The 23,266-nt window shown below is 43.6% G+C and overlaps 1 protein-coding gene across 2 annotated transcripts in view; it reads left to right on the plus strand.

Moving 5' to 3' along the window:
- map2k6 (mitogen-activated protein kinase kinase 6) overlaps positions 1-23,266 on the plus strand; it is a 105,476-nt gene that overhangs the window by 57,811 nt on the left and 24,399 nt on the right. The window contains exons 5-11 of one of the 2 annotated variants that reach the window (XM_052032803.1): positions 5,997-6,116; positions 8,068-8,184; positions 12,332-12,383; positions 13,043-13,170; positions 16,864-16,941; positions 19,455-19,594; positions 21,439-21,777. In XM_052032803.1, the coding sequence (XP_051888763.1) occupies positions 5,997-6,116; positions 8,068-8,184; positions 12,332-12,383; positions 13,043-13,170; positions 16,864-16,941; positions 19,455-19,594; positions 21,439-21,499 (696 nt within the window). In that variant the 3' untranslated portion in view covers positions 21,500-21,777. Of the gene's footprint in view, positions 1-5,996; positions 6,117-8,067; positions 8,185-12,331; positions 12,384-13,042; positions 13,171-16,863; positions 16,942-19,454; positions 19,595-21,438; positions 21,778-23,266 lie in introns of those variants that run through there. The other variant, XM_052032802.1, reaches the window with a different exon arrangement.

Genomic DNA, 23,266 nt, shown 5'->3' on the forward strand with positions numbered 1-23,266 from the left:
GGAACTGTAATGGAGGAATGGAGGCAATCATGAAGATCCAACCAACAACGTGCAGATGATCTGTGTTTGAGGTGGTTCTTGAATAGAGCTATAAAGTTGTACAGTACGGAAACAGGCCATCAGCTCAACTCATCCATGCCAACCAAGATGTCAATCTAAACTAGTCCCATTTGCTTGTTTTGCCCCATTTTCCTCTAGGCCTTTTTTACCCATTTATCCAAATGTCTTTTAAACATTGTAATTATACCTGACTGCAGCTTCCTCTGGGAATTAATTCTATGCACCCACCATGCTGGTGCTGGTTGAAGGATAAGTTTTGAGGAAACACTTGGATTATCTTCTCCAGTTTTCTTTGACGTGCTGCTTTGGTCTTTCACACCTACCTGAGGCTAACGGAGTCTAGTTTTAATGTGTTATCTGAAGGAATGTGAAGACACAAGAGACTGCTGGTGCTGGAATCTCAGTGGGCCAAGCAGCATCTGTGGGAGGAAAGGAGTTGTCGTTGTGTTGGGTTGAAACCCTGCGTCAGGACTGAGAGGGGAGACGGCCAGTGTAAAGAGGGGAGGGGGAGTGGTGAGACAGGAGTCTGAGGTGACTGGGGAGGGGTTACTCCACTCCCCCTTCCTCCTCTCCCTGGTGCAATCTGCCTATCATCTTGCACCACTCCTTAGTCCAGCAATCACCTCGGACTCCTGTCACACCTCTCCCCTTTTCTTTACACTGGCCACCTCCCCCTTCCACTCTCGGTCCTCATGCAGGGTTTTGACCCGAAACATTGACAATTCCTTTCCTCCCACAGATGTCGCTCGACTTGCTGAGTTCCTCCAGCAGATCGTTTTGTTGCATCTAACAGACTGTACCTTCCACAGTGCAGTGCTCCCTCTGTACCCCACTTGGAGGTCAGCATAGGTATTTGTCTCTGGGGTGGGGATTGAACCCTTAACCTTCTGACTCGGAAATGGGAATGCAGCCAATTGAGCCAGAACTGAGGCTTTAAATTTGGCAGAAAATGGAAGACCTCAAGGAGTCAATACAGAAGATGGGAATGGAAACATAGTGCTCTTTAAGTTTGGTTAGCTAGGGGATTTACGCCACATGTACACTTTATTTTATTAATTGTAAAACATAAGGATCATTGCTCAATGAGTCATTGGAACAGAGTACAGTATTGGACAGTGACTACTGCTTTGTGCTTTCCACCTTTTCACTAAACGAGCACCACAATCTCTCTGTAGCCATTGTCCACCCTTCCAACACGTTAGATGGTAAAATAACATCATCTCGTTGTGTCAGACCCTTTATCTGGTTTTTAATGGAAATTGTCTTATGTTGGTGAGCTGTTAAGAAAACACAGATGTTCTGATAATGGAAAAAATTACGAGCAGGATAATCAAGACCATTCCAAGGTTTAGATCATTGAATAATGAAGAGAACATGAGGGATGGGTGATTTTTTTCTTAAAAAAATAAACAAGGTGACATAACTTAATTTTTGACTGGATGAGGGGGACTTTAGGGCAGTGTCCTGGAGGGGTAGGACCAGGTGATCAGATTATAAACTGAAGAAGCCAAGAATTAGACTTACAAGTGGAATAATATCACACTTTGAATTACCAACCTGCACAGTAGATGGATTACTGTTGCAGAAAGAAAGTTGATTTTCTTCCCAATTCAGACCAGTTAATAGGGGTGGGAGAGGACTCTTAAATTGGTCACATGACAGCGAGGAGGATACAGAAAATGGCTTTTTCTCAGTTGTATCTTTTTATATATACTAACATGAAAGGGAAAGCTTTGTTTTCTCATTCCTGAACATGCATTGAAGGGTCATTGGGCACAGTGAACCTGCCCCATTCACCCCGGCAGTCTAGTTTACCCCGTAACTCTCTTCCTTTTTGGCAAACAAATCCATAGGAACAGGATTACATCATTCAGCCCCTTGGGCCTGTTCCACTTTTCAATTAGTGACTAATTTGCAACTCAACATTTACCTAACTCTGTTGCAAGTCCTCAGTATGCTGCCTGACCCACTGAGTCCCTCCAGCTTTTTGTGTGTTGCTCTCAATATACTTGCCTGCCAGCAATCTATTGATCTCACAACTGAAGCTTCACAGGGATCATAGAAATCAACAGCACAGAAGTGGGCCATTCAGCCCACAGGATCAATGCAGGCCAAAACAAAAAGTTATTTAGTCTGATTCCAGGTCCCAGTCTTCCAGCCCTCACATGGGTACATGTAATGCGGATTCCTTTCTCTACCACCTTTTTAGCCAGTGAGTTCAGTTGGGAAATGATTCTGGATTTCCAGTACCTTTTATCTGTAAATGTGATTTCCTGATTTCACTCCCAAGTTCGATCCTGTTCTGGATTTCACCACTAGATGGAACACCTTCTCTATATCTACCCTTCTGCATCCCTCAATCGTTTCAAGCATCTTGATTGCATCACCCTGCACCCTTTTAAGTTCAAGGCACTGCATACCACATTTCTGTAACTTGTGCTCTTACTTTAACCCTGTTAGCCCCGCCTTTGTTCTGCTTTACAACTTCTAAGGCTGAAGTTTCATTCCTGACATTTAAGGATTCATTAAATAAAACAACCCTGGCCTGGTTCAGGGAGAAATCAATTCTGTGAAATTCCTTTCAGATCTCCAAAAATGAGCTGCAGGAGGTGTGATCACTTGCTTCATTCAGACCCGGGTTCAATCCCGGCCACTGTCTGTAAGGAGTTTGTACGTTCTCCCCGTGTCTGCGTGGGTTTTCTCCGGGTGCTCCGGTTTCCTCCCACATTCCAAAAGACGTACGGGTTAGGAAGTTGTGGGCATGCTATGTTGGCGCCGGACGCGTGGCGACACTTGCGGGCTGCCCCCAGAACACTCTACGCAAAGATGCATTTCACTGTGTGTTTTGATGTACATGTGACTAATAAAGATATCTTAGTCTTAATAACCATTCACTTGTTTTGACCCCCTTCCCAAGGGTGCAGTCTGCTTTACAGCCTTAAGTCTTTTTCCTTTGATAGATTTCTTTTAATAAAAATCTGAAAGGGTCCCCATAATAATGCAGGAACACAAGAAAATAGAAGCAGGAGTCAGCCACAGAGTCCCTCAAGCCTGCCCCATTGTTCTATATGAACTTGACTGATCTACCCCAGACCTCAACTCTGGAGGAGGTGGGGAAACTCTGTCTGATATTGGGAGTGTTTGGCGAAGTGTATTTGTAAGTGCATTTCTCCTTTACTTATGCAGTCCTTCAGGATCATGGACAACTTGCTTCCATTCTAATTCTGTGGGTTCTGAGCTGGCTGGTGGGGCCCACAGACTTCCCCGCAGTAGAGGAGGATGGGTGGGTAGTGCGGGAAGTAGGGCACTCCTACCTTTTCCCCTGTACATAGAGGCAATTACAAGGAAAGCACGTCACCGTCTATACTTTCTCAGAAGGTTAAAGAGGTTCGGCATGTCACCGAAAACAGGTGTACTGTTGAAAGTATCCTGGCTGGTTGCATCGTGGTCTAATACGGCAGTTCAAATGTGCAGGAACATAAAAAGCTGCAGAGAGTAGTGGACTCTGCCCAATACGTCACGGGCACATCCCTCCCCACCATTGGCAGTATCTGCATGAGCCGCTGCCTTGAGAAGGCAACATCCACCATCAAAGATCCCCACCATCCAGGCCATGCTATCTGCTCGCAGTTACCATTGGGCAGGAGGTACAGAAGCCTGAAGTCCCACACCACCTGGTTCAAGAATTATTTCCCTTTAACCATTTGGCTCTTGAACTAACCTGCACAATCCTAATCACTTCCTCAGTATTGCAACACAATGACCACTTTGCACTACAATGGACTTCGTTTTTTTTGTTCTAATTGTGTTTTTCCTTGTAAAAATTGTGTATAATTTATGTTTAATTTATGATTTTCATGTGAATGTTATCTGATGCTATGTGTGATGCTGCTGCAAGTAAGTTTTTCATTGCACCCGTGCATACATGTACTCGACTTTTGACTTTTTTATGCTGGGCTTTTGGGTGCTCTCGACGATGTAGCCTGGGCTTCTCGGTGCCATCCAGGATGCTCATTCTCCATTTTGAGTGGTCATGGACAAGGAATTCCCACAGAATGAGTGAGGAGGCTTTGAGAACATTATGTCCTGGGAATTTCTTGCTGCGTTGGAGCTCAGAGTAGGATGCCTGTTTTGGGGGAACAGTGTCAGCCACATGAATGGAATGGCCTACTGACTGGAGCTCGCTGACGTAACTAGAGCCTCACTCTTGACATTGTTGGCCTTGGAGAGGATCCTGATGCTGCTTCACTTCTGACAGTGAATTCAAAGGATTTTACAGAGAAAGAGTAGTTGGAGGTTCTCTCCAGTGCTGTAGGTTTGTCCTTGTCTCAGATGTACACACACTGTTAGCAGATAGCCCATGAGTTTGGTTCCAAATATGAGCTCTTTATCTTTTTTTTCTCAACAGCCAAAAACTGCTAATAAAAACAATTTACACTTATAAAATCAAAAAGCTGGCAATTAGAAATAAAAACAGAAAATGCTGAAAACTCTCAGCAGGCCAGATAGAAAGGGAAAGAGTTAAACTTTCTCTTTGTCCTAACCCTCCCTCGCCCCTCTCTGATGAGGGTTTTTTGACTGAAATATTAGCACTGTTTCTTTTTCCACTAATACTGCCTGACCTCTGCTGAGTGTTTCCAGCATTTTCTGTTTTTATTTTGTACTCAGTTAGAATTCCAACTTTGCAGGAAGTTGCATAAAGAAAACACAGCTTTGTTTCAAGTAGTAAGGAAGATCTTGATTAGCCTCAATTGGAGTCTTGGATGTTCCCTGGTCTTTGTTGGCGGAACTTCACCTACCCTTTCCACCCACCATGGCCAGTGGTAACTATTTCCAGCACTAAAAGAGACTTCACATCAAGAAAAACAAATATCACGGTTCACTAGGCTCTTAAGTTTATTATGAAACTTCATGGAGTACTTGAACTGTGGTTTAGAATTTACTGAGTATTTTCTACAAATGATCAAGGGAGTGAAAATTTGACCTCTGTTACGTATTGCTAAATCTGTAACACCGTCGTGGCTGGTATCGTGCTTTGCTTTTGAACTTCAATTCCATTGATTTGAGTGGAGAGGTACCCATTAATAACTATGTCGTGCATATCACTGAGGATGTTTCTATCCCAATCAATCAATTGTATAAAGATAGTATCCTCTAAGTGAATAATCCAGTGAGATTTTACTTAAGGAACATGGGCTATAGCCAATTGAGTGTTTATTGAAACTGATTCAATTCAGTATATGTACTGTATATAATGCATTTCCTACAACACTTTGTATGGCATCTATTTATGTGTGTGGGAGTAATTTGTGATTGTCTATAAAAGGTCTGTATTCAATAGAATCTTTCCATAGAGTCACTTTACAGAAAAGCTATTTCTATAGAATGTCTGATCACTTTTTCATCGGTTTTGCTCAATGGCATATTTTAACAATTAGGCAGCGATCATGCCATTAGCAACAGAGTTTTATATGTTAACATTTAATTATAGAATGAGACGGTACAGATGGAAGTCCTTTTGTCCCATCGAGTTGATACCATCATTTTGAATTTTTCCCGTTCCCGTATTGTTCCAAAAAGCCATTTGCCATTCCCTTGCCCACTTTCCCAGATGATCTAGACTTCTACACCAGGGACCCCCAGTTTCACATTACATCCGAGGATCTTGCGATTCATTCTGTATGTCCTATCTCCCTAGAACCATTCTGGTCAATCCCTTCTGTCCACACTCCAAGACTCTGCTTAAAGCTTCACTCTAATTGCTTGTTTGTGTGGAGCAGGCCTTCCTGAAGTGTAAGGAATGCATATTGCTGGTGGTATCTTTCTTTTGACCTCAGAGGATAGCTGCCTGTTGTCAGAGTGTGAAGATCAGCCCTAAACTTATTGCTCCACTTGTCCATCTGGGTTGTAACACCTGACTGTTTTGTCTTTTGCAGAGGATCCGTGCCACGGTGAATAGCCAAGAGCAAAAGCGGTTACTGATGGACCTTGACATCTCCATGCGCACTGTGGACTGCCCCTTCACTGTCACCTTCTATGGAGCACTTTTTCGCGAGGTAGGGAAATCGCCAGACTACACGGAATTGATGCCAAGTTTTGGCGTCAAGGTTTACAGAATTGGTGGCCGCTCATCCATGCGAGATCTAATTAGCAGATAACCCAAATTTCATGGAAACACTATTTATTTTATGTTCTGCAGTCTAACTGTATCTGAACATTGGGCCAGGAGTAAGCTTTTTCCCCTTTGAGCCTGTTCTGCAACCTACTGATCTGTAAATTATCTCCATTTACCTACCTTTTCTGCATCTCCCTTAGTATCAAAAATCCATCAATCTAACATCACCTGCATTTATGGAAGAATGTCCAAGGTTTTCCCTGCCCTCTTTTGGAGTCATACAGCACCAAAAAAGGCCCTCTGGCCCACCATGTCCATGCCAACCATCAAGTATCTACACTACCAAGCCTTGGTGATTCAACTTCTTGTCCAGATCTTCTCGGTCAGTGTAACCACCCCTTGGATGAAAGAATTTTACCTCAGATCCCCTCTAAACCTCTTTCCCTTCAACTTAAACCTCTGACTTCTAGTTTTAGACACCTCTGCCATGGGGAAAGGTTTCTGACTACCTACCCAATCTATGCTTCTCATAATTTACTTCTATCAGGTTCCCCCATCAGCCTTCCCTGTTCCAAGGAAAACTCAGCCGATCCAGTCCCTCCTCATCACTGAAACATTCCAATGCAGGCAACATCCTGGTGAAATTCTGTCCCAGGCAATGTTGTTGAGGAAGGACGTGTTGTGCGGAAGGGTGTGTGGGCTTCACTCCTGAACTGCCTGTTGCTCAGCCTTTTGGACAAGAAGCCCAGTCCTCGACTCTCCTAGTGGCAGGATGAGTTCCCTTCTCTCGACAGTGTCACCTCCTTCAGAACTTCCAATCAAATTAACCATCTGAATCCCAGGGAATACCACCTGTGCATGCTAGAAATGTAGCCCTTTGCATTCAGGTTGAACTCTGGCTCTACTCTCTCTGTGTGTCCTAAGCAATGGAGCGCACAACCAGACCCAGTGTACCAGGTGTGGTCTAACCAAAGCTTTGTTTAATTGCAGAATACCCACCTTCCCCCAAGTTCTTGTTCTGTGGTTATAAAGGGCAACATTAAATTAGCCTTTTTGATCATTATAACCCCATGGCGAGGTGTAGGTAATGATCTGTGTCTTCAGACAACCACCTCAATTGCCCAAAATGTGTCTGGCACTCACCAGTTGAAAACTACTCTGCTCTTTCCTTTTAAGGTCCAAATTGGATGAGCTCATGTTTGCTTATGTCCAAATCCATTTGCCAAAATGTTGCTTATTCTGTTAATATCTGTGATTGAATATTTCTGCCCACACAGCTGCCTGCTGTTGTGTTATTGCCAAGCTGGTATATGCAACCTTTTGCCCCAGGAGCTATGAAAAACATGAATGGTTTTGACCTCAGCTCCAGTGTTGTTGGTTTTTTTGCGCGGAGTATTGTGCACAGTTCCTTTCTTAAGAAAGGATTTACTTGCCATTGAGTGCAGTGAAGGTTCACTCATTGTTCCCATGGTTGGCAGGTTTGCCATACAAGGAGAGATTGAATAGACAAGGTCTGTATTGTTTATAGTGAGAGGAGATCCCATCAAAACATACAAGGGATTGGTGGGCTGGGATGCAGAGTGAATGTTTCCTGGGATTGGGAGTCCCGGACCATGGGGCAGAATTTCAGAATAGGACTGAGATGAGGAGAAATTTCTTGGAGAATGGTGAATCTTTGGAATTTTCTACCCCAAAGGACTGTGGAGGTTCAGTCCCTTTGTTCATTCAGAACAGAGATCGATAAATTTCTGGGCATTGAGGAATCAATGCGATCGTGCAAGAAAATGGTATGAGTTAGAAGCTATGATCTTGATGAATTGTGGAGCAAACTCAAATGGTTTACTTTTGTTCTTATTTATTATATCCTTATATTCTTAATACGTTTGTCACAGGGTGATGTGTGGATTTGCATGGAGTTAATGGACACCTCCTTGGACAAGTTCTACAAAGAAGTCATAGACAGGGGCATGACCATTCCTGAAGACATCTTAGGAAAGATAGCAGTTTCTGTAAGTCCCTTTCTAATATTATTAACTCCTCCTGTGCTTCTTTCCAAGAGCACCCATTGGTGGAACCCACTGTTAAGTTAATGGATGAATGGTTCTGGCAGACTGCAGCGGACATTATTTGCCATTAAGTTTTTTGCACAGTACAGAATTGCCTAGAAAATGGATCTTGCAGTGCTCTTTATCTTCAGCAATACACAATCCAAAATCAAGTTAACCTGGATAAATCATGTTAGTGATCATTTCTGGGCAAAATCACTCCAATCATGAAACTGAACCAGGATCTTCCCTCTTGCAATCCCTATTTCCACATCTGACTCGCCATTCTTAATGAATTGCAGGCTTTTGCTCCTCCAACGGGAAATGGAGCTCAGTGCTCCACGCTGTAAACAGCTCGAGGAGAACCATGTGCTATGTTCTTAGTTTAGTCATAGAGTTATACAGCTCGGAAACAGGCCCTTTGGCCGAACTCACCCATGCTGACCTGTGAAAGTCGACCTGTGCTGTAACAAAACAGACAACAACAGAACCAAGGAGCGTACAATAAGCGCTTTATTATTTAACACTAGCGGGAGTCGCTAGCGGGAGTGAGGGATACAGAGAAAGAATAAACAGTGTAACCTGACCTCTGTACTGATCCCCACTCAAAGATTTACATGTTTGTGTCCCTCCTTTTATACTTAATCTAAAGATGCCTACGTGCGGGGTTGCACACACTTAGGCAGTTGCTTACAGCAAACTTTTAGCAAAACAAGATATGCCTTAAGCACTCCCAAGCACCTGCACATCTTGCAGTCATAAATATATTCACGCCATAGTTGAAGTAAAAGACAGCTGTACATTATTAACCCTTACATTTCCAGTTACCTTTACAGACCCATTTGCCTGCCTGAGCTAGTCCCATTTGCCTCTAAAGCTTTCCTATCCATGAACCTGTCCAAATTCCTTTTGAATGTTCCAATTGTTCCTGCCTCTACCACTTCGTCTGGCAGCTTGTTCCATATACCTACTACTCTGTGAAAAGCTTGCACCTCTTTAAAGTTTTCCTCTCTTACCTTAAACCTATGCCCTCTAGTTTTAGACTCCCTCTCGCTGGGAAAATGACTGTGACCATTCACCCTATCTATGCCCCTCATGATTTTATACACCTCTGTAAGGTAAGCCCTCAGCCTCTTATGCTTCAGGGAAAAAAGCCCCAGCCTACTCAGTCTCTCCCTGTAACTTATGATTGGCAAGGGGGTTCTCCAGACATTGGGACTTCTGTCTGGGCAGCTTTAGAGCTGACGGCTCAAACACCTGCAGAAAAGATTTATGAGAATGTTGCCAGGACTCGAAGGACTGAGTTACAGGGAGAGGTTGGATGGGCTAGGACTTTATTCCTTGGAGCGTAGCAGACTGAGGGGTGATCTTACAAAGGTGTTTAAAATCATGAGGGGCATAGATAGGGTGAATGCACACAGTCTTTTTTCCAAGGCTGGGGAATCAAGAACTAGAGGGCATAGGTTTAAGGTGAGAGGGGAAAGAATTCACAGGAACCTGAGGGGCAACTTTTTCCACACAGAGGGCGGTGGTTATGCAGAACGAGCTGCCAGAGGAAGTAGTTAGGGAAGGTACAATGACAACATTTAAAAGATATTTGGACAGGCACACGGATAGGAAAGGTTTAGAGAGATACGGGTCCAACTTGGGCAAATGGGACTTGCTTAGATGGGCATCTTGGTCGGCATGGACAAGTTGGGCTGAAAGGCGTGTTTCTGTGCTGTATGACTCTGTAACCTCCCAGAGTGCACAGAGTGTGTTACAGCTAGCACAGAGTGTGTTACAGCTAACACAGAGTGTCTCTCCAGATTCGGCTGCTGATCTGCTCATTCAAAGGTTGCCTTAATGGTAACACTCCTAGTAGCACTCCATTGCTGGAGACTTCAGGACAAGGGTGACAGGCCACGTAGGGAGAGTTGGAGATGACGGTGGGTGGGGGGGATGGGTCCACTGAAGGACCTATCCCCAGAGAATCTGCAGCAGCACCACCTTCTTTCTGGACTGCTCTGATTAGCAGCATCTCCTCAGCACCAGGTTTTCTCGGGTTGTAGTAACAGGGGTCAGTGGGCAACCTTCAGCCATGCTTGTGTGCCTGTGTCGGGGTTGTGGAAATTCTCAGCCTCCTGGCTACTGAATCCCTCCAGATGGCCGTTGCTATCTGCCTTATTTAAAGTTTGCTGCTTACCACAGAATCAGTGAGGTCATCGGGGCTCTGCACCTGCAGAAAAGCACCTTCATTTTTTTTTGTTTCAGTGAGTTGAAAGTGACTTCTTCAGCTTTGGTGAAAGTTCAAAATATTGCAGATGCTGGAAATCTAAAACAAGAACAGAAAATGCTGGAAATACTCAGCAGGTCAGGCAGCATCTGGGGGCATAGGAACAGAGTCAACATTTCAGTTGGAAACCCATTGTCAGAACTTCGCATTGTTGCATTGGGCTTTAATGTTTTCCCGTATTGCTGGATTCCCATTGGTTCAGGCTGCAATTGACTACACTCATGCATCCATTACAGATCCAGAGGAAAAGCCAACCTTTTCATCAATAAGATATCCTTATTAGTCACATGTACATCGAAACACACAGTGAAATACATCTTTTGCGTAGAGTGTTCTGGGGGCAGCCCGCAAGCGTCGCCACTCTTCTGGCGCCAACATAGCATGCCCACAACTTCCTAACCCGTGTGTCTTTGGAATGTGGGAGGAAACCGGAGCACCCGGAGGAAACCCACACAGCCACGGGGAGAATGTACAAGCTCCTTACAGACAGTAGCCGGAATTGAACCCAGGTTGCTGGCGTTGTAATGGTGTTACGCTAACCGCTACAATACTGTGCCTGCCTTTAAAAGTTGACACATAGTCAGCAGGATTCGAACCTGCGCAAGGAGACCCCAATGGATTTCTAGTCCATCGCTTTAACCACAGTTCTCCATTCCGTAATATATTGGTCGTTGTGGATCAGGAGAAGAATTTTGTGATGGTGTATGCCTTGCTTCCTGGCAGCTCCCACATGTTTTCCTGATGGGTCTGGGCTGGACATTCCCAGCGGCTTTACTCTGCTGAGGAAAAAGGCTGCTCTCTATTGCTTTGGCATCTCATACTAGTTCATCTCCAGCCACCCCAGCTAAGCAGCAAGGGAAATTAGTTTTCCATTTTGACAGCTGAGTGAGGCTGTCAAAGATCACAGGCTGTCAAAGATCGCAGGCGTAGATCTTTGGGAGCTTCTGTACTGTACATGGCCAGAGGGAGAAACAGCACGTCAACAAAAAACAGAAAGGTTAAAGAACACAGTGGGTCAAGCAGCATCTGTGGAGGCAAAAGGTGTAAATTGATGTTTTGGGTCAAGGCCCTGCATCGGGACTGAGAGGGAAGAGGAAAGATTGCCAATACATTGCAGTCGAGGTTGGGTGGGCTGGGTCAGAGGGTGATAGGGGGAACCAGTTGGGGAGGGGATGATGGGCAGATGCAACCGGGTTCATTCCTTTGTACCATCTACAAAATACATCACAGTTACTCAACTCAGCTACTCCATATGGCATGTCCCAGATTTGTTGCTGGGTCTAAATTCTGGAGCTGCCTGCCCAGGCACTTCGGGAGCACATTCAACAGAAGTTGTACAAGCACACTGCTCACCACTACCTTCTTGGCAATTAGGGATGGGCAGACGCTGGCCTTGCCTGGAAAAATTAACTCCCTTTCTCTTTCCACAGATGCTTCTTGACCTACTGAATGTTTCCACCATTTTCTGCTCTGTTTTTAACTAATTTCTTTTTTTGAGTGAATCCAATTTGGCACTAGTTCTAACTGCATCAAGGTTTTAGTGTGTCAAAAAAGGATGCCATCCAATTTCTAGGCAAATATTTTTTTGTTTCCTTTTCCTGATGGAATTTTAATTTGATTTAATTCAACACACCCTGCTCTAATATAATTAATGAAAACCTGACCCAATTATGGATTTCATCTTCATCCAATTTGGCTGAAGTCTCTATTTTTGCATTAAGTTAATTCTTTCTGTCGACTTTCAATCAGTTGTATCCCATAGCATTCAAAAAACAAATGTTGCTTCTGCACCAGTCTACATTCTCGTGGTCTAATCGCACTGGGCTTGTTTTGCAGATTGTGAAGGCCTTGGAACATCTACACAGTAAGCTGTCTGTGATACACAGAGGTACGTGCCTGACATTAATCCATTTAAGCATTGAACTGCCAATAACAACTTTTTCCTTGAGGGTTTGAGAGCAGGAAGTAGTAATGGAGCAGTCAGACTGTCTATGGGACCATTGATAGAGAGTTAAAAGGTTTGGTCTAATGTCTTCCATTGCATTAAGTGAACAGCTCCCTTCCACCCACCTTATATTAACATTCAGTGAATCACACACAGTGCCTGTTGGGACTCCTAGCTTTTGCTATTGCAGTGGTGGCTGTCTGTTGACAGCCCATTTGCAATATGAGCCCTCGTACCTTGTGTACTTTAGAGTTCCATTATGTTGTTTTGGTCTGTGATTCAAGTTCTACAGGTCACAGGCATGACCAATTTCTTGTGGGTCAAAATAAACTCTTGGAACACCAACAAATAAACTAAAAATGGCAGATGCTGAAAACCTGAAATAAAATTAGAATGGTGGAAATACTCATCAGCAACTGTTTCTCTCATCACAGATGCTGCCTGGCCTTCTGAGTATTTCCAACATCCTCTGTTTTTTTTTATCTTGGAACACCTAATCCTTTTCTCAAAAACACTTTGGTTTGATCAAGGTCCAGTTCATTTCACCAGCTGCGCCTCGGTCTCTTTTGGGAATTCCATCAGCTTGTTGCGTTTTCTTTCAGATGTGAAACCGTCCAATGTCCTCATTAACGTCCAAGGCCAGGTTAAGATGTGTGACTTTGGCATCAGTGGCTACTTGGTGGACTCGGTGGCTAAAACCATGGACGCAGGCTGCAAACCTTACATGGCTGTAAGTCAAAATCTTTGCAGTGTGAAGAGCTAATCGGGGCCAGCCTAGCTCGGAGCCCTGGGCCAGTCTGAACAATGGGCAGGACGATCACTCTGCTGACATTGCGTGGATTTTGAGTTGAAGTGTAATTCCTTGGTTGATGTCAGAGAGAGGAGTTTTGAAAACATCCTTAAAAACTCAGCAGCTTGTTTTGAGATTTTGGTCCGAGGCATGTTGGCTTAGAACAGAGACGCGAGAGAATGCAGATGTTGGAATCTGGAGCAACACACAAGATATTGAAGGAGGGGAGAGTGGAAATAATGACAGAGGCTTGCAGCATGGAACCCCCCCCCCCCCTTCATTCCATGCTCCATCTCCCTCTCCTATTAGATTCCATTATCTGCAGCCGTTTGTCACTTCCACCTGTCACCTCCCAGCCTCTGTCGCTACTTCCACTCTCCCCTTCCCTATCACGTGCCAGCTCTTGCTCCATCCCTTCCCCCTCACCCCTTTATACTGGCTATCTCCCCTGTAGCTTTCAGTCCAAATGAAGGGTCTCAACTTAGACTGTCCATTTCCCTCCACAGATGCTGCCTGTTCCACTGAGATCCCCCACTTTTTGTTGGTTTAGAACAGAACCTAATTCAAGAAATTGCTGGAGTAAATGGGGTTGCGGGTGTTGCACTGAACTTCCAAAGTCAGCTAGTCAGCTCTTCCTGGTTTGTGCTGTTACTGCTGGCCTGATTGGCAATGTATTGTCGGGAGCACATAACAGTATAGCTGTAGCTTCACCAATATAGAGCACATGTGATCATTTCATGACTGCAGCTACACAGAGAGTACATGATGATATAAACAAACTTCACTTAGAACATGTGATATGTCATGGCAGGAGCTTCACAGCACACATGACATTGTAATTGCAGCATCACTAAGCATACATGATAGTGAAATGATAGCAGCTTCACTGAGCACACGTGACTATAATGTCAAGCAGCTACATAGCATGTAACTACAAAATTACATGTGGCAGTGTAATAATGGCAGCTACACAAATAGCTTTGTGATACTGGCTACATGGAGCACCCTTGACCTTATAATAGAACATAGAACAGTACAGCACAGAACAGGCCCTTTGGCCCACAATGTTGTGCCGACATAGCTAATCCCTCCTACCTGTAGAATGCCCATATCCCTCTATTTTCCTCTCATTCATGTGCCCATCCAAGCCCGTCTTAAAAGCCCCCAGTGAATTTGCCTCCACCACCCTATCAGACAACGCATTCCAGGCATCCACCACTCTCTGAGTAAAAAACCTATGCCTCATATCCCCTCGCACCTTAAATGCACGCCCTCTGGTATTGGATCACTCAATAATGGGAAAAAGATATTACTTGTCCACCCTAATCCATGCTCCTCATAATTTTATACACTTCCAACAGATCACCCCTCAGCCTCCGCCGTTCCAGAGTAAAGAGCCCAAGTTTGTCCAGCCTCTCCTGATAGCACATGCCCTCTAATCCAGGCAGCGTCCTAGTAAACCTCCTCTGCACCCTCTCTAAAGCCTCGACATCCTTCCTATAGTGCGGTGATCAGAATTGCATGCAATGTTCTAAATGCGGCCTAACCAGAGTTCTATAGAGATACATCATAACTTCTTGACTCCTATACTCATTATAATGACATGAAATGTCGTCCTAGCAGTTACATAAGGCAGATGTCACATGGTAATGTCCTTTTTTGCACTATTTATTTATTTTTGTAATTTATAGTAATTTTATGTCTGTGCACTGTACTGCTGCCGCAAAACGACAAACTTCACATCATCTAAGTCAGTGATAACAAATCTGATTCTGATGACACCAGCTACACTGAGCACATTATAATTGAATGACACTGGTTGTATGAAGCATGCGTGACATGGTATTTTCATCAGCCACATGTGACGAGGTCATAAGAGGCTACATAAAGCACTCATAATGATAGCAGATACTTGCAGCACTCAGGATAGTAAGGAGAATCTTGCAGCTTTTTAAAAATTAATTGATTTCAAAGCAGCCATCCTCCAGGTCAAGGAGACTACATTCTTCGCTTCTACTCCATTGAGTAAAATTTCTCCACTCTAAGAATCTTGATCTGCAGAGGTTGAAGAGTGAAACACTGCAGCTGGGTCTGTGCCTTTCATCTTCATTTGCTCCAGGGCACAGCTGTCTTTGGGATGGCTAATCGAGTATGGACGGTACGCTCAGATCAAAAGTCCGTGCCCGGTGTTCTCTGATCAAACCAAGAGCTTTCCCTGTTGGGAATCGTGCAGCTATCCATTACTGCTGCCTGAAGCCAGAGCTAATTAGCTGGAAAAGGTGCATGGGCTGAATTTTGAAGTCAAGGACTTATTTCATTTGCCCAAAATGTGCAGCAAAAATTGTGGTTTAGGTGGATTATGTAACCGTGAAACCAGTTTTGACTCCCATATACCTCTTGTTCTTGGGGATGGTTAACTGTTTCGAAGCTTCTTGCAGACTGCCTCAGCAGTTACCACAGACTGCTTCCTGTGGGGAATATTTCAGCTTAAGTCCCACAGCTCTCTGTATACTGGCTTCTAGTCCTGTGGCTCTGGATGCCATTCGGCAGTGGTTGGGGTTGCTAATTCACTTCTCGGGTTTGAATGATCTGCAGCAAACCTGGATTAGATCAGACCACTTGGCATAGGCTGAGCATCCACATAGAGCTTAGAGCAGAGAACATAGCTCAGTATGGCACAGAAAGAGGCCCTTCGGCACATTGTGGCTGTGCTGAGCACAATGCTGAATTAAACTAAATCTCTTCTGCCTGCACATGATCCACATCCCTCCATTCCCTGCACATCACGTGTCTGTCTAACAGCCTCTTAAACACCACTATTGCATCTGTTTCCATCACTACCCTGGCAGTCTCTTCCAGGCACCTACCACTCCCTGTGTAAAAACAAAACTTGCCCCGTACATCTTCTTTGAATGTTACCCCTCTCACCTTAAGTGCATATCCTCGAGTATTTGACATTTCTACCCTGGGAAAAAGGTCCAGGGAAGATAGTTTTAAAGTGAAGAGCAAAATATTCAAAGAGAATTTGAGTTAAAGATTATTTTATGCGGAGAATAGTTAGGAACTGAAATCACTGTCTGGAGGGGTGGTGGAAACGGAACAGTAAGGGACTTCAAAGGGGAGTTGGACTGGCAGCAGAGGGAGAATCATCAGTGGGTCTGTGGGGAGATGAGACTGACAGGACTGCAATGCTGGGAGCTGGCAGAGGTTCAGTGGGCCAAATAGCCTCCTTACACGTCCAAAATCAGATACAGAGTTCGATTTATTTTCCCTTGGAGAAATTGTAGGAATTGGAGAAATTGTGCATTGCAGTTCTCAGAAAACGTGATGACATTTTATATTAAAGTTCACTGTGATAGTTACTGAAAATAATCTGGCCCTTTAATGGAATGGATCAGTGAAATTCCCAAATTACCAGCAATAAAGTTGCTTTTAGCAGCAATGATGTGACAGCAAATTATTATGGGACCCCTTTGATATAAAAAGCATATTTTATTTCCAAGAAAAAAGGTGCGGCTGTCCTCTCATCCAATACTTCTGATGACGGGCATGAGCTGAGAATCTCTTTCCAATGCAGATGTTGTGTGCTTGGGTGCTGAATGTCACCTCAGCAAACCTTGCTTTTTTTTGCAGCCAGAGAGAATCAACCCCGAGGTAAACCAGAAGGGTTATAGTGTCAAGTCTGACATCTGGAGTCTCGGAATCACCATGGTAAGTGTTCACCTGGGAGACCCCGCATCAGGCCTGTGACTTGTAAATTTGTCGCTATTTCATAAGGTAGTCAGTGTGCACACTCTCTTGACAGCTCACTGCCTGAAATGCTGTATTTTCTATCTATCTTGTGCAGTTATTTTTAGGCAGCGGTGTACAGGACTTTGCGAACGAAAAGTTAAAATTAAAAGCAGTTATTAATGCTAAAAGGTTAAAGGATATTTGAAACAAAACAAGTAGCACAAGAGCTCTTGTAACGTCTTGAAATGGGGCCTCCGCGGGCTTCATTTTTGCAAGGGTCCTTGAGTCAATTTTTTCCATGTCAAAAAATACACAAAAATCACTCAAAATGGTAACCGTACCGCCACAATGTTTTAATGACTGGCATCAAAAATACATAAGACTGATAAGAAAGAACAATTAACAAACGTGGAGAAAGAGGAAAATAGTTCTGCCCTTCGTAGGAACAAATGTATGCACATATGTTGGACTTTTGAATTCAATAATATTATGGAGTCCATTTGTATGTCGGGTGTACGTAACCCGAGGATGACTTGTATTCACTTGGAATGAACAATAATGACTCATACCACAGGATCCCTCTATGGGTCCATATTATTATGTGGTTTTCCAAGACTTATTGTCATTGTCAGTTTGTTCCTATTCCCTTTTGAACCTTGAATGGACAATGGATTACTGGCTATGTTTACTGATGCTTTTGATACCTAATTCCATTAGAGGAAGGATGTGGAAACTTCAAAGTGGGTGCAAAGGACATTTACCAGGATGCTGCCTGGATTGGAGAGCGTGTCTTATGAGCGAGCTAGGGCTTTTCACTTTGGAGAGAAGGAGGATGAGAGGTGACTTGATAGAGGTGTACAAGATGATAAGAGGCATAGATCGAGTGGACAGTCAGAGACTTTTTTCCAGGGCGACAATGGCTAACACAAGGGGGCATAATTTTAAGGTGATTGGAGGATGTCAGGGGTAAGCTTTTTACACAGAGTGGTGGGTGCGTGGAACGCACTGCCGGCAGAGGTTGTGGGGGCAGATATATTAGGGACATATAAGAGACTCTTAGATAGCCACATGAATGATAGAAAAATGGAGGGCTAAGTGGGAGGGAAGGGTTAGGTAGATCTTAGAGCAGGATAAAATGTCGGCACAACATCGTGGGCCGAAGGGCCTGTACTGTGCTGTAGTGTTCTATGTATTATGTCACTACACTTAGTCTGGTTCAGAGGATAGAAATAAGTAATTCTCACTTGCCTCTAAAAATTTTTTCTTTTAGCCACTGAAGATAATGCTACACCAGTGTCTAGAACAGGTTGCAAGTCATACAGTTTATTGGGCTGGGGTTCCTGCATCAGTAAGACCAGTGGAAGCTGGACAAGCCAGTTCAAGACATTATAGAATTGTAAATACTGGGTTACCCCCTCAAGAACTTGCACTCAAGTGTACCATAACCTTTCACACAGGGTCGGGATACACTTCGCCCAAATCAGGCTCCAAACCCCAGTGTGGAGTTGTGAGATTCTACGGATTTTGTTTTATTGTCCACTGATCGTGATCATTTTCTTAGCCTGACAGCCACCTGTTAAAATCTTTTTAATATTTAAAATCTGTAATTAACTGAAGAAACTGGTTTGTTTCTGCTGAGAAAACTACTAAATGGCTCAGTGTGCTTCTCTTATGTCATTTTAAATCAGTTATTCACACATTGAGGTTAGGGCACCCCTTTTTTTTTAAAAGACCACAACCATCTTGCAGGAATGTATTTGCTTTGTGGCCGTATCTGTTGTTTAGTTGAAGAAATATTCATGCAGGAATGCTAGAAGTTGGACCAACCCACCGGTTTTTGAAGAGCAAGTTGTGCATAAAAGTCCTTTGGCATGCTGGAGATTGCCTTCCCAGGTCGATGTGACCTTCGGGAAATTGGTCTGGGCATGCTTCCCCTTAGCGAAGCAACAGTCACACAGTTAATGACATTGTTGACTGCACAGTGCATGTTTCTTCCACTGCCAATGGAAATTGGAGCATTGTGCTAAATCCATGGTCACTGTCATAAACTTACCAAATGCCAGTAGGCCGAAGACCCCTTTCTGTACTGCATGACTTAATGACTAGCAGCACGTTGTGGGGGGTTTGGGACTAAGCTGTCAATTGAATGGTCTCCACTGTCCTGCACATGGTGACTTCCAGCCTCATGTTTCATTGGTCACTGTTATGTTAGATAATTCATAGGAGTTCCCTTCATTGGCCTTTATTTTTCCACTCCCTCATAATATGTGTGCAGTCATTACTGGCCCAGTATGTGTGATGTAGGGAGCTCCAGAATTTTGACCCATCGATGGATCGTGGTTAAAAAGATCGTGTAGTTAATGGATTAGTTACTGCTGTGACAATTACGCCACTGTCTCAGTCAGCCCATGTGCATGTGAGAATACTTGAAATTTGCTCACTGCCAGGAACCTCCAGTGCATTAACCCTGCCTGTCTGTATGATCTGTTTAGATTGAGATGGCGATCTTAAGGTTCCCGTACGATTCGTGGGGTACTCCTTTCCAGCAGCTCAAACAGGTGGTGGAAGAGCCATCTCCACAGCTTCCTGCTGACAGATTTTCCAAAGAATTTGTCGACTTCAGTGCCCAGTGGTAAGAGTTAGGAATGTCTCTCTCTTTTGATGCTCTCTAACTCTAGGAGTTTCCTATTCTCTTTCCCCACCATCTTTAGGAAGAGGTTTTCTTTTTGCCTTGGAGTGTTCTAGTGCTGTTTTAGTTTTGATATTTTAGTGCTAACCAAACTGTAACATTTTAAAATTTGAGGCAACGATTTAGTTATTTGTGAATGCGTGTAAAGCAAGGGAGGGTCTTACAGGTGAACGAGAATTGAGCAAACACTCTAATTACCTCAGTTGTCATAGAGTCATGGAGTTATACAGCACAGAAACAGGTTCTTTGACCCAACCCATCCATACTGACCAAGGTGCCCAACTAAGCTAGTCCCACTTGCCCGCGTTTGGCCCATAGCCCTCCAAACCTTTCCTATCCATGTACCTGTCCAAATATCTTTTAAGTGTTGTTGTTGTTGTATCTGCCTCAACCACTTCCTGCAGCGGCTCATTCCATATACACACCACTCTCTGCGTGAAGAAGTTGTCCCTTGGGTCCCTTTTAAATCTTTCCCCTCTCACCTTGAACCAAAAACTTGAGGGCATAGGTTTCCTTTCCCTGGGAAAAAGATTGCGAGCATTCACTCCATCTATGCCCCTCATGATTTTATGCACCTCTATAAGCTCAATAGGCAGATGTAGATGGTGTCCGTAAGGATGTGCATTAAGAAGTAAAATGAGCATCTTACATTGTGCCTCATCATGTCTCAGGAATGAGGTTAAACCAAGGATACAGGCCAACTCAGGAGGATGTTAAAGGTCCTATTTACAAAACAATGGAGGAGTTCTCTCCAGTTTCTTGTCAATGATTATACTTTTTCCCCATTTTCATCCTGCTGTTTGTGGAAACTTGTGACAGTCACAGTACCTCCACCACAGCAGTTCAGATGTCCATCAAAAACTGCAGATGATAGCAATCAAATCAGAAAATGCCGAAAATACTCAGCATGCTAGGCAGCACCTCTGGAAGCTCATTCCATTTACTGACCACTCTCTGGGTGAAAAAGTTGCCCCTCAGGTTCCTATTAAATCTCTCTCCTCTCACCTTAAACCTATGCCCTCCAGTTCTTAATTCCCCAATCTCGGGAAAAAGTGGAGAGAGAAACAGTTAACATTTTGGTTCAAAGATCCTTCATCTTGAGGTTGTGCACAAATGAAAATTTCTTCTTTCCATCCATCATGAAGGTCATCACATACTGAATGATGAAGGATTAGACATGGAAGATACTTCAATTACTATCATAAAGTCATGAATAGCCATAGGACTACCAGAACAGCTGAGGCGATCTTGGTTTAATGTTTGGTCAGCAAAACAGTACCTTCAGTGCTCACCCAGTACTTCATAGCCCATGCTGTGGTCTACCGAAAATGAATGCTGTGGACATTAACAATGCTTTTAAAAAAAATAAATTATTGAGTACCTTGTATTGGCAGAGGCCATTTGATCTATGAGGGGCATAGATAGGGTTAATGCGTACAGTCTTTTTCCCGAGATTGGGGAATCAAGAACTAGAGGGCATAGGTTTAAGGTGAGAGGGGAGAGATTTAATAGGAACCTGAGGGGCAACTTTTTCACCCAGAGAGTGATCAGTAAATGGAATGAGCTTCCAGAGGAAGTAGTTGAGGCAGGTACAGTAACAATATTTAAGACACTTGGTCAGGTACATGGATGGGAAAGGTTTAGAGGGATATGGGCCAAATGCGGGCAAAATGGGACTAGCTTAGATGGGAATCTTGGTTGGCATGAACCAGTTGGACTGAAGGGCCTGTTTCCGTGATGTATGACTCTACAAGGGAAAACTGGAGAAATATTTTTTTTATTTACAGCATGGTAACAGGCCCTTCCGGCCCAACGAGTCTGCGCCGCCCATTTTTTAAACTCAATTAACCTACCCATACATCTTCGGAATGTGGGAGGAAACCGGAGCACCCGGAGGAAACCCACGCAGACACGGGAGAACGTACAAACTCCTTACAGACAGCGACGGGAATCGAACCCCGATCGCTGGCGCTATAATAGCATCACGCTAACTGCTACGCTACCGTGCGGCTTGAAGAACACATGGATTAGTTCAGGTTGATTGAAGGAGCTGGTTGGGCTCCTTCTGTGCTGTAAATTTCTTGGTTTCATTGAATATTCTGTGAAATAAATAGTCTGACATGCGAATGTAACAATTGTTCTCCCAGCTATTTTCTCTTCAGTGGATTTGGCAGATTCCCTCTCAGCTATAAGGTTTGGTACCAAGAACAACCTTTTTTTTTGCAAATACATTTATATTTTTGGCAAAAAATAAAAGTAGAGGTACCCAGTGTTTTACTACATGTCTTGAGGGTGCTGATTTTAATGAATTCATTAAATATACCTTGCCCGTGTTGACAAGTTGATCTTTAGCACATAGCTGAAAATAGTAAGGTTGTTTAATCTAGTTATTGAAAATATCAGCCCCTCCAAGTTAGTCTTTGTCTGATCCTACTTACAGTTGAAAGTAAAGGTCAGAATATAATTTAGGTAGCTATTGTGATTTTATTTAATGTCACAAATTGCAGAAAGTCTTTCACACCACAGTAACTACATTGATTCTTGCATGATTTGTTTTTTTGAGAATAGCTGTTTCATTTCCAACATACATTCAGCCACCTAAATTTGTTTCAAATGCCCCTTTTGTACATATAAGAAAATCAAAATAGTTTGGTACACAGGAACCATTAGGACAAAGTACTGGGTGAAACTATTAATGTTTCAGCTCTGAGGGTCATTGTACTTAAGCATTTCTTTTTAACATTATAAGAAAAATATCTCTACAATACTCCATAGAGCCAAATGTAGAGTGAAAGAATATAGTATTGGGAGGGGTAAGACTGTGAATGTGGTCCTTGATGTTGTTTAGGTTTGCAAGTGGTTAGATTGATGGGAATTGCAATAAAACACAAGAAATTAATTAAACAACAGGCAAAGATGACATTAGACATTTTTCTTAATGGCTGGTTTAGCTGCCAGACCTCAGCTTTTGTGGTCACCTTTGGAAACAATGAACAGCTTGTTCCTAGTAACAGGGGCTAGTTCGCCCAACGACCCACAATGAAGAGGTAAGTGGCTCTGGAATCCATGCTTCAGAGATGCATTTTGATGAGAGGACGGCATCCTGACTGACACAGGGCTGAATTTGCAGTCAAGTAAACTGACTGAATTGATCCATCATTGTGATTATTTGTGGCATGCAGGGGTGCACACACTTTATGTGTTAGTTTGAAGTGCAACTCTCCACCCTTTATCGGGAGGCATTTACAGTGTGTACGGAAATAACAGAGAGGATTCTTAGATGAATCTCCAGCTCTCTACCACCTTTTCTTCAATTAAAAGGATGCCTGGATTAGAGGGCATGTACTATCAGGAGAGGCTGGACAAACTTGGGCTCTTTTCTCTGGAATGGCGGAGGCTGAGGGGTGATCTGTTGGAAGTGTATAAAATTATGAGGGGCATAGATAGGGTGGACAAGCAATATCTTTTTCCTGTTATTGAGCGATCCAATACCACAGGGCATGCATTTAAAGTCAGAGGGGGTAGGTCAGAACAGACGTGAGGAGTAAGTTTTTTTTACTCAGAGAGTGGTGGATGTCTGGAATACATTACCTGATAGAGTGGTGGAGACAATTT

This window comes from Pristis pectinata, chromosome 18 (assembly GCF_009764475.1).
Source record: "Pristis pectinata isolate sPriPec2 chromosome 18, sPriPec2.1.pri, whole genome shotgun sequence".
Lineage (NCBI taxonomy): Eukaryota > Metazoa > Chordata > Chondrichthyes > Rhinopristiformes > Pristidae > Pristis > Pristis pectinata.